The sequence below is a fragment of the Heterodontus francisci genome, chromosome 14, assembly GCF_036365525.1.
Source record: "Heterodontus francisci isolate sHetFra1 chromosome 14, sHetFra1.hap1, whole genome shotgun sequence".
Classification (NCBI taxonomy): Eukaryota; Metazoa; Chordata; class Chondrichthyes; order Heterodontiformes; family Heterodontidae; genus Heterodontus; species Heterodontus francisci.
This window is the reverse complement of record NC_090384.1, coordinates 63,418,171-63,430,517: the sequence shown is the minus strand read 5'-3', so window position 1 is coordinate 63,430,517 and position 12,347 is coordinate 63,418,171. Positions and strand designations below refer to the sequence as shown.

General features: G+C 41.4%; 1 protein-coding gene across 5 annotated transcripts in view; it reads left to right on the top strand.

Moving 5' to 3' along the window:
• LOC137377078 (DENN domain-containing protein 2B-like) overlaps positions 1 to 12,347 on the top strand; it is a 565,382-nt gene that overhangs the window by 541,938 nt on the left and 11,097 nt on the right. For all 5 annotated transcript variants that reach the window (XM_068046345.1, XM_068046347.1, XM_068046343.1 and 2 more), the window contains 2 exons: positions 167 to 406; positions 7,808 to 7,894. In XM_068046345.1, the coding sequence (XP_067902446.1) occupies positions 167 to 406; positions 7,808 to 7,894 (327 nt within the window). The remainder of the gene's footprint in view (positions 1 to 166; positions 407 to 7,807; positions 7,895 to 12,347) is intronic.

Sequence of the window (12,347 nt, the reverse complement as noted above, 5' to 3'; positions counted from 1 at the left end):
GCCAGTGTTGTGGAACCTACCCATGTTGCAAACAGGAAACAGAATAGAATTACAGAAAAGGGATGAAAAGCTTAGCTCAAAAAATACCTCTATAATGAAGTTTGTACATTTTTTAAAAAATTTGCTTTATTTCTTCCCACCCCTCGTTCCCCCCCTCCCCCAACAGAGTGCAACACCCTGAACAATCTGGTCTCAGAAGCCTTCATTCGCTTCTTTGTGGAAACTGTTGGCCATTATTCTTTATTTTTGACCCAAAATGAGAGGAATGAACGAATATTCCAAAGAGAAGCTTTCCGCAAGTCAGTGGCTTCTAAGAGTATCCGGCGGTTTCTCGAGGTCTTCATGGAGTCGCAGATGTTTGCTGGATTCATACAGGACAGGGAACTGCGAAAGTGCAGGGCAAAAGGTAGAGCTGAAGCATCTATGGGCATAGTATTTAGCCCTACACTAATATCAGCACAGTACACTTTACAATTTATACATTCCAGAGTTGTCTTTTTTTAAACATACTGTTGCCAATACACTTTAGAAGTTTAGTACTAAATGTGATGTGCTTCAATGTGGCCATCTTCTCAATTCATCAGCTCAAATTGCTCCTACCCTCAGTGACATATCTGTAACCACCAGTACTTCACCCCAGAATATACAGTTCAAAATATTTTTACAACCCAAGTTTGGAAGACAACATCTATTGTATTGACAGCTGATTTTCACAGTTTAAAGGTACAGTGGCGCAGTGGTTAGCACCGCAGCCTCACAGCTCCAGGGACCCGGGTTCGATTCTGGGTACTGCCTGTGTGGAGTTTGCAAGTTCTCCCTGTGACCGCGTGGGTTTTCGTCAGGTGCTCTGGTTTCCTCCCACAAGCCAAAAGACTTGCAGGTTGGTAGGTAAATTGGCCATTATAAATTGTCACTAGTATAGGTAGGAATATGGGATTAGTGTAGGATTAGTATAAATGGGTGGTTGTTGGTCGTCACAGACTCGGTGGGCCGAAGGGCCTGTTTCAGTGCTGTATCTCTAAATAAAATAAAATAAGATAAAATTTCTAACATCCATCATTATGCATTATTGCTTTCCAAGTACATAAAAGCAGCCTCTCTCTCTCTCTCTCTCTCTCTCTCTCTCTCTACACTAGTTGAGGATTCAAAGAATGATCTCCTGCACTTTCCTTTACCATTCTAATTATCTTATTAAAGTACCATTTTGCATAGCCACCACCACTGGGCAACGCACACCTCTTTGTATCCACCTACAAATGAACTGTATCCCAGTGTTCTAGGTGTGTTTCTATTGCACATTACACCACTATTGAAGCTTGGACTTCATTCCTAATGAGCTGAGGTTATCTTTTGTGTAGCCCTGAGCTCTGTCCTGCGTAAACTCCAACTCATCCAAAAATTATTTATTTGCACCTTATCATATTAGGTCTTGTACACCCATCAACACCTTCCTCCCGCTTCTAAAGCCACCTTAAAGCCTTTCTCTTTGACCACATCTACAGTCACCTTCACACCTCTTTTTGGGCATTCAATGCCTCCTCTATAAAATGCTTTGGGATGTTTTGCTGTGTTATAAGTGCAAGTTGTTGTTGTTGTCACACTGTTACAGATACTATGAGAGAACAGATGTGATAAATTACATAATGAACACAGTGAAATGAATAATGAAATGAAAGGATCTAAGAAAAGGTGGGATGAAAAATGAGAAATAGTGGGACTATCCAAGTTAAACCAGTATTTTGGGGGTGCAATACCTTATTTAGTGAAAAGCAGGAGAAAGTCTGCATTTTTCCATATTTAACAACCTAACAAAAGCACATTTTAAAATCACACCTGTTAAAACTGCACATTCCTATGATTTTAGCAGTGAGTAGTTAATTACTGGGGTAAAAAACAGACATTCGCCCCTCTTTTGTTAAGAGGAATTTCAAAGATTACTTTCCTGAAAGTGCAACACATACAATGTAATGATATAACACAATAAAAACCTACCAGAAAGTTTAGGGAGCAACTCACAGCTTAATGCTTATCTTTGATCCTTCAAAACAAAAGCCAGTGCCTTGAGCAGCATATGGTTTATAAAGAGAGAGCAGAGATGGTATTACTGTGCAGTAACCAGAAGAGTATAACCAGCTGGATTTTGCTTTAACATATCCAGGGATACCCTGTTCTGGGAGTAAAGCACACACTGGGACATTACAGGTTTTGCAATATGGTTGTAAAGATTTTGAAAAAACAGAAGCAAAAAATAACTAAGAACACAATAATATAGACCTGATAATGGATGCAATGATTGGTGACAGGTTAGCCTGAACCATTTAAAAGAGTACAGTTTAATAACATTTCTTTCTGTCACTAAACTCAGCTAATGCCGCAGTGCACCCAATTGATGCTAGTTGTTGGTACAAAAACTAATTGCTAGAAGCGGCAACCCTCCTATTAGAAGAAGCGAAGGGTTTACATGCCACCCTTTAAAGAAGGTGGTAGTAATGGTCACTCATCATTCATGTCACACAAGGTTGGACAGCACTTGAACTTTTAAAATTAATTCAACAGGACATTCGCCTCGGCCAGTTTTTGGCATTAATTTTAAGATTGCAAAAATCACCAAGTACAGACCCACTGACTATAATATAATGGGGCAATGGAGTAGCCTTCATCCAGTTAAAGTGGAATGATGGGAGCTTTAAGAGGAAGGAGGTGATTGCTTTAATTTCTAACATGTCCAATTATTCCTCCTCTGGCACTCCAGGACAAATACCAGCAAGTGAAGGCTGCCAAATGGAACAGAGCTTTATTATCCTGACATGGAAACGTTTAACAATTTTCGTGTTAAACTGATTTTTCACTACTCGTTACACCATTCATCTTCTTTCCTGTAGTGTACCAAAAGCATCAGTAACCCTCAGATTGATTACTTTTGTGTAAACTACATCAATTATCAGCAATAATTTGTCATTATGTCTACACCTTTATTTAGCTGCTCTTGTTCTCTTTGTTCACACACAAGGTGAGGGATGTCAATGCTGAGGAATGAAATACAATTTTTTCCCCACATTCATTTGTCAGGTACAGCACAGCCAGATACAAAATTTAGCTCCCTTGACATGCAGTTGAAAAATATAGGAGGAATAATACAGAAGAAAAATGAGAAATATAATGTGGAAGGGTAGTAAAAAAAATTAGGATGGAAAGAAAGATATTGAATAAAAGACTGACGGTCAACACAAAATAAAACCGTACAAGCTTATATAAGTACAGAAGAAGTAAAGGGAAATAAGAAGTACCATCTTGTAATTGGAAGAACCACTACTGGAAATAAATATTCCAAAAGAAATGGTGTTAAAAATTTTCATGGACTGAACATAGAAAAGTTACTAGATCTAAATGATATTTACCCCAGAAGGATGGTGGAGAGTGGTTAGTTGAGGCACTAACCATAGTTTCCCTAAAATCTTCGAAATTGGTATTGTATTTTAAGCTTTACTGCTAGATTTCTTGTGCTTAGTACTAAGGACCATTCCCGTAGGGGGTTTCTCACTCCCTGTGAACCAAAGTATGATCTAATGGGCACAATATCTGGTACTGTAGTGCTGTACAGGAATCAGACATAAATCCTATATTTAGCTTACTGCACATGACACAATCCCTCTCACGATCTCCTAGACATCAGATAGCAGAATAACACTCCATCAGACTAAGGCTTAAACTATAAACCAAGGAAGGGGTATATTAAAAGTAATAGATTAAAAATTGCATTTATATGGAGCCTTTCATGACCTCAACTTTACAACCAATGAAGTACTTTTGAAGTGTAATATAGGAAACACAGCAGACAATTTGCACACAATGTGATAATGACTAGATAAACTGTTTTTTGTGATGTTGATTGAGGGATAAATATTGGCCAGGACACCTGCAATAACTCCCCTGCCCTTCTTTGAAATATTGCCGTGAGATCTTTTAAGACCAAAAAAGAGGGCAGATGGGGCCTCAGTTTAACATCTCATCTGAAAGATGGTACCTCCGACCATGCAGCATTCTATCAGTGCTGCACTGGAGTGCCAGCCTTGAATTTTGTGCTGAAGCCTTGGCTTGGGACTGGAACCCACAACCTTCTGACTCAAAGGTGAGAGTATTACCAACTGAGCTACGGCTGACACACACACAAATAAGAAACAGTACAGCAGGTTGCACTATTTTTACAAAACTTTTAAGTCACGCTCCTTCGGGTACAAAAGACACAACAGTGCACCAGCTCTACTGATATAACTGAACATGGTCTTGCTTCTGTAACTCTTATAACATGGGTAATTGCAATGGCCTGGAGAGCTCCACAAGACCAGTTGCACATGAGCTGTGGCCGTATAATGCAAATAAAACTGTTGAGCAGGAAAACCTGTTAAGAGCAAATTTCCTTCCCCCACAGCAGCCCAGCGCTAGACAAAAACACTGCATGTGAAATGTACTGCTCCTCTCCATGAGTGGGATTGTTGCAGTTTCGTATCCCAGGCTAAGGGCATTCCAGCACAGGTCCATCCTGTGGTAGAGCCGAGCACAGGCAAAAGGAGCAGGAAGTGAGGCACATTGCGTCCAGTCTTCAACCTGCCTCCATGACCCTTGTGGAGCATGTAGCTGGCTGGAGCTTGGGACAGGCATCAGCGACATATTTCTTGGGCGTCCTTGCACGGGGGTCGTAACAGAAAATGAGGAAAAAGACTGGGAATGTCACGTCTTAGCTATTTCAATGCCTCTATTGGCCCTGTGTCTGCTGCAGGTGCAGTCTAGGCTCCACCCTCAAGAGCAGCCCCAGAAAGCCTGCGAAACAATAGAAGGGACCAACACCCAGCGAACCAATTTCTTGTACCCCTTTTTTCTCATCTTTGCCCTGCAGAGACCTAAGTGTTCCACAGGAAAAGTGTGAGGAATATCCATCTTTGCTTCCTTTGATCTCAGAAGAAGAGGGTGATTGGCATAGAGAATCATACAAATTTGAATGCAGTTGGCTAGAAGGAAAGTTTTCCTAAACTACTTAAGGTCAAAATTCCACAGCCATTCCAATGTGCATTCGCTGGCACAGTTGAAAACTTGGACCTGAACAAATGCCAATATTTCTGGGATGGCCCTGTGAGGTTGTTGCGGGTGGAGCTGGTTGGTGACATTTTTCATAGTCAGAAATCCTCAGGCCATTTAAGGGAGATTGCCAAAATAGCGGCAGTTGATGTTGTCAGCTGAAAGCCACTATGAACTGGGTTAAGATTGCAAAGTCACTTTACAGACAGACAGACAAAAGAAAAATGCTTACACTACTTCAGAGACTATAACAACCATAGCGAAGGAAGTTGTTAATAGCTCCAATATGTTACAACTCATAGCAGTATACAGCAATATCAAATCAACATGCAGTTACAACAAAACACAATTCATTAGCAAGCATAAAACAAACCAGGATATGTAGTGATCACTTGAAAAATTCTAAACCTTTCTAAATTAAAACTTTATTCAGATCTTAAATTAAGGTCAGGATTAAGGTGGCAGGGGTCACGCTGCTGGGCCTGGAAGCAAAGGTGGGGGGGGGGTAGCCGCGCTGGTGGCGGGTCCCAGGGCCGCATTTAACGGATGGCAGCAATTAAGTGCCTGCTGCCGGGCCTGCCATTTTATAAGGGGCAACAGCTTGCCCCCAAGAGCTGCCGGCCCAATCAGGGGACTGGCAGCTCAGCAGCGCCACCGGGAGTGGTGGCCACTGCTGGGGCTGCAGCTGAAGGAAGAGCACGCATCGATGGACGTGTGCCCTCACAACCAGGTAAATGGGGTCTGGGAGTTTCGGAGCCATTCAGGCAGGCCACGGGTAAAGGGGTTGCTGAGGGCAGCTGGCGCCAATGCTTTGAGGGCGGCCATTGCCCCTGGGGTCCAAAGAGGAGGGCCTCCTCCCATACAGCCTGCTGGGAGACCACCAGGGTTTACCTGGAGGTCTCCCCATGTGGCAGAGGGCCCCTCCAACTGCTGGTAAAATGCCATTGGAAGTGGGGAGAGGCCCTTAATTGGCCACTTAAGTGGCACATTTGGCTTTTGGGCATGCAGGCCGTCTGCCACCTTCCCTGCTGCTGGCAAAATGTCATGGCAACGGAAGGCATCGGGAACTCCACCCGACACCTTCCCATGCCATTTTGCCAGCCTTCCTACCTCCCAGCCTATCCCCAAATGCCCCATAAGATTCATCGCTAAGTTTCAAATTAATGTTGATTAGTAATGAGCAGAGATCAGGCATCCCTGAATTGTCTTTTTCTTCCTGATTGTCTTGAACACTAAATTCTTCAATTTTCAAGTTTTGCCAATATCTAATAGGCAATATCTAATAGGGCGGCACAGTGGCGCAGTGGTTAGCACTGCAGCCTCACAGCTCCAGCGACCCGGGTTCAATTCTGGGTACTGCCTGTGTGGAGTTTGCAAGTTCTCCGTGTCTGCGTGGGTTTCCTCCGGGTGCTCCGGTTTCCTCCCACATGCCAAAGACTTGCAGGTTGATAGGTTAATTGGCCATTATAAATTGCCCCTAGTATAGGTAGGTGGTAGGGAAATATAGGGACAGGTGGGGATGTGGTAGGAATATGGGATTAGTGTAGGATTAATATAAATGGGTGGTTGATGGTCGGCACAGACTCGGTGGGCCGAAGGGCCTGTTTCAGTGCTGTATCTCTAAACTAAACTAATAGATCTCAGACATCTAAGCCACGTGCCAAATACATTTTTGAGAGGTTGAATCTTACTTTTTGTTGCAAGTGAAGCCTTTCTTTCTGCCCTCTCTGCCGTTACCTCCCCAGTACAACACAAGTGCCACAGCCTTAACCTTAATGTGTCTGACTTCACCCTTACCAGGTTTCAGTGACCTGGCCATGTGACAAGCTGGCTATAGCAGACATAGGTTTGGTTTCATTGTTGCTCATGATGAGCAGAGTTCACCCTCAGGCATATCTTATTTGGCTGGAATTATTTAAAACCTAGTGGCTCCATTTTCTGTTGAAATGCCTGTAAAACAAAACCTTGTCATTTGTAGCTGCTGGCAGCTCAGCAAGGCCACCCAGCTTGCAGCAACTGCACTCAAGACAGACTTTCTCCGCAGCAAAAGACTCAGGACAATTTCATCCTCTGCCATTTCATATACTAGGTAGCTTCAATATTTGCTCAAGTAAACAAAATGCGAACATTAGGAGATTTCCTCTGCACAATTTGTAGCAATAGCTTAAATGTGTTTTTTTTAAAATAAGAGTTTACTATTAAGTTACACATAAGCTTACAGAGGAAATCTTGGCCATTGAGTTGTAAAGTTGGTGACAACAATATGCCCATCAAGAAGTGGTTAAAAGACTTTTGCCAATATGCTGCCATCCTGACAAACGGCTTTCTCTACAGTTTTCAGATAATGAACTCTGCAGGTTTGTGTTGTTGGTGATCTTACTATCACTAGGAAAGCTTGCTAGAGTTCACCAACTGAAGATGTTAACAATTCTCCCCACTAAAACCATGAAGGCGACATAGATCCTTAACGTTAAATGTTGATTTCTAAGATCTTTGAGTCTCCAAATGTCATGAGATTAATTGTTTTTGCAGTAATTACAGTTACTTAGGGATTGCAGATTGAAATATAGTGAATGTCATGCTAAATTTAGGTAATTTACTTCAATGAATCTCATTAGGAACCATGCTATAGTGTATGCCACTAACTCTATTTTAGCAGTTGATAGAAAACATGCATTAAATTGGAGCTGCTTTTAAGGTCTCATTTAGTGGTATCTTATTTTCTTCTCTTTAGGTCTATTTGAGCAGAGAGTTGAACAATATTTGGAAGAGTTGCCAGACACAGAACAGAGTGGAGTGAACAAATTTCTAAAAGGACTTGGTGAGTGTACTTTTACACAAGATTTCTGAATTGCTGAAACAATAGGGGCACCTACCTGAACCAAGCAATAAGCTCCCAGTATATTCAAATTGGGGTCCTAATTTGGGAGTAGGACCTCCAAATGCCAAAATTCAGGTATAAATAGGCGGAGCTTGCAATTTCTTTTATTACTCAGTTCTGTGACTAAGTGAAAATAATGCACCAAGCAAAAGAAGTTAAAGAAAATTGGCATAAACACCAAATTGCCACTTGGAAAAACATGAGTTAAAAATCAGTCAGCACAGATTTGTAAAAGGCAAATTTTGATGACTAAATTGATTCTATCCTTTGATGAAGTAACAGAGCGTGGATGAGGGTAGTACAGTTGATGTTGTGCATATGGGCTTTCAAAAGACATAATAGACTTGTTAGCAAAATTGAAACCCATGGGATTAAAGGGTCAGTGACTATATGAATACAAAATAGGCTAAGAGACAGAAAGCAGAGCGTAGTAGTGAATGATTGCTTTTTTCAGATAGGAGGAATGGCTATCCCTCAGTATTAGGACCACAGACCTTTTGATTTATATTAATGACCTAGACTTGAATATACAGGGCATAATTTCAAAGTATACAAATGACACAAAACTCAAATATAGTCATCAGTAAGAAGGATAGGAATTGACATCAGGAGAATAGACAGATAATGAAATGGGCAAACACATGGCAGATGCAATTTAACCCACCGAAGTGTGAGGTGATACATTTTAGTAGGGAGAATGAGGAGAGGCAATAGGAACTAAATGGTACAATTTTAAATGGATTGCAAGAACAGAGAGACCAAGGGGTATATGTACACAAATCTTTGAAAGTGACAGGGCTAGTTGAAAAGGCTGTTAATAAAGCATATGGAATCCTTGGATTTATTAATACAGGAATATACAAAAAGCAAAGAAGTTATTCTAACCTTTATAAAAGGCTGGTTAGGTTTCAGCTGAAGTATTGTGTTCAATTCTGGACGCCAAGAATGGTGCCAAGGCCTTAATGAGGGTGCAGAGGAGATTCACAAGAATGGTCCGAGGGATGAGGACCTTCAGTTATGTAGAGAGACTGGAGAAATTGGGATTGTTCTCCTTAGAGCAGAGTAAGTTAAGTGGAGATTTATTCGAAGTGTTCATAGTCATGAAGGGTTTTGATACCGAGTAAATAAGGAAAAACTGTTTCCAGTGGCAGAAGGATTGGTAACCATCGGACACAGATTTAAGATAATTGACTAAATGGTCAAAGGCAAAATGAGGAGAATTTTTTTTCAAGCAGTGGGTTATTATGATCTGGAATGCACCTCCTGAAAGGGTGGTGGAAGCAGATTCAATAATAACTTTCAGAAGGGTGTTGGATAAATACTTGAAGGGGGGAAATTTACCGGGGAAGGGGAAAATTTATAGGACAGTGGTGGAAGGGCTGGGGAATGAGGCTAATTAGTGCTACCATAGAAACATAGAAAAGTTACGGTACAGAATGAGGCCATTCAGCCCATCATGTCTGCCCCGGATGAAAAAACTCGCTGCCCAATCTAATCCCACCTTCCAGTATCTGGTTCATAGCCTTGCAGGTTACAGCACTTCAGGTACATATCCAGGTACTTTTAAATGAATTGAGGGTTTCTACCTCCACCACTGATCTGGGCAGTGAATTCCAGACACCCAGCACCCTCTGGGTGAAAAGGTTTTTCCTCATGTCCCCTCTAATCCTTCTACCAATCACCTTAAATCTGTGCCCCCTGGTAATTGACCTCTCCACTAGGGGAAACAGGTCCTTCCTGTCTACCCTGTCTCATCCCCTCATAATTTTGTACACCTCAATTAAGACACCCCTCAGCCTCCTCTGTTCTAAGGAAAACAACCCTAACCGATCCAATCTTTCCTCATAACTGCAACTTTCAAGCCCTGGCAACATTCTTGTAAATCTCCTCTGTACTGTTTCCAGAGCAATTATGTCCTTCCTGTAATGTGGAGATCAGAATTGTACACAATACTCCAGCTGTGGCCTAACCAGCATTTTATACTATTCCAGCATTACATCCTTGCTTTTGCATTCTATACCTCAGCCAATAAAAGAAAGCATTCCATGTGCCTTCTTCACCACTTTATCTACCTGTCCTGCCACCTTCAGGAACTTGTGGACATGCACTCCAAGATCTCTCACTTCTTCTACCTCTCTCAGTATCCTCCCGTTTATTGTGTATTCCCTTGCTTTGTTTGCCCTCCCCAAATGCATTACCTCACACTTTTCTGGATTAAATTCCATTTGCCACTTTTCTGCCCACTCAAACAAACTATTGATATCATTTTGAAGTCTACGGCTATGCTCTTCACTATCAACTACATGGCCAATTTTTGTGTCATCTGAAATTTCCCAATCATGCCTCCCACATTTAAGTCCAAATCATTAATATATACCAGAAACAGCAAGGGACCCAATGCTGAGCTCTGTGGAACACCACTGGAAACTGCTTTCCATTCGCAAAAACACCCATCGACCATTACCCTTTGTTTCCTGTCACTGTGCCAATTTTGGATCCAATTTGATACATTCCCCCATATCTCTTGGGCTTTTATTTTTCTGACAGTTACGATCCGTTAGAGACCAGTAATATTTTTTTAAACAAATTCAAATTCCCAATTATTACTGAAATAATTACACCACTAGATTCTGCCTTTTAAACAAAAAATAATTTACTGTACTATAGTTAAACAGAGCAAAACACTACTAATTTAACACTACAATTTGAAATGGCTTAAAATCTTAACAGAACATATACTTTAAACTCTAAATCTCAACAGAACACCCCAGTTTGACTTCTAACCACACCCCAAGAGTTCCCTTATACTTTACAAGATCTTGGCAGTTCGTTCACTTCTCCTGGGACCACTCCAAAGTGTACCACAGCTCTTAGGAATTAACTTTGATTTTCCTTAGTTTCTCAGCTATCTTCCGAGGTATGAGAACTCCTGGGAATTCTACCACTAGCATCCAGCTAGGCAACCCTCCTGCCCTCTTTCAACACCTCACGAATCTGGATTTCCCAGCCTGAGCCTTACTCAAATCAGAAACACCCCTGGTTCTTGATGGCCTTCCTGCTCCTGAGTCCAGCTGCTTTCAAAGACAACTGTTTTCCAAACAAAAAAAAACAGTCTTTCTGTGAGCCAACACACCTGAACAACATCATCTATCTCCATAGCAATGTATTACATGTGGCTTGTTCCAGATAGCAATTTAAACTAATTACCTCCAGCTCCATAATATCTCTTTGATTTTGGATACTCACATGAATAACTGATATTGTGAGCAATAACAGGACAATTCCATCCAGACTTTCTGTCTACAGTTTCCCAACTAAACAACCTACCTGCTGTTTATGGCTCTCACCTCTCTAACTTTGTCCTTGTAAATACACTTGGAAAGATCTTTGAAATAAAATCTCTTGGGTGGTCCTGCAACCTTTTTAAATTGCAGAATTTCAATTGTCTTACAGTTAAACATTTAATTTCCCCAAAACTAAAAATAACCTCGAAAATATTAATACAAACCATGAACTAGATGATTGCAGGAAGAATAAAAAATTATATTATCTAAATGGTGAGAGATTTCAGAGCTCTGAGATGGCGAGGGATCTAGGTGTCCTAGTACATGAATCGCATAAGATTAGTATGCAGGTACAGCAAGTAATTAGGAAAGCTAATAGAATGTTATCGTTTATCGTGAGGGGAATTGAATACAAAAGTAGGGAGGTTATGTTTCAGTTATACAGGGCATTGGTGAGACCACATCTGGAGTACTGTGTATGGTATTAGTCTCCTTATTTAAGGAAGGATGTAAATGCATTGGAAGCAGTTCAGAGAAGGTTTATTATACTAATACCTGGAATGGGTGGGTTGTCTGATGAGGAAAGGTTGGACAGGCTAGGCTTGTATCCACTGGAGTTTAGAAGAGTAAGAGGCAATTTGATTGAAACATATAAGATCCTGAGGGTCTTGACCGGATGGATGCGGAAAGGATGTTTCCTCTTGTGGAACAATCTAGTAACTAGGGGGTCACTATTTAAAAAATAAGGGGTCGCCCATTTAAGACAGAGATGAGGAGAATTTTTTTCTCTGAGTGTCGTGAGTCTTTGGAACTTTCTTCCTCAAAAGGCAGTGGAAGCAGAGTCTTTGAATATTTTTAAGGGAGAGGTAGATAGATTCTTGATAAGCAAGGGGGTGAAGGGTTGTCGTGGGTAGGCGGGAACGTGGAGTAATCAGTACAGCCATGAACTTATTGAATGGCGGAGCAGGCTCGAGGGGCCGAGTGGCCTTCTCTTGCTCCTAATTTGTATGTTCGTGTGTAACATTAGATAAGGTGGTTCTTGGTCGGCACAGACTCGGTGGGCCGAAGGGCCTGTTTCAGTGCTGTATCTCTAAATAAATAAATAAATA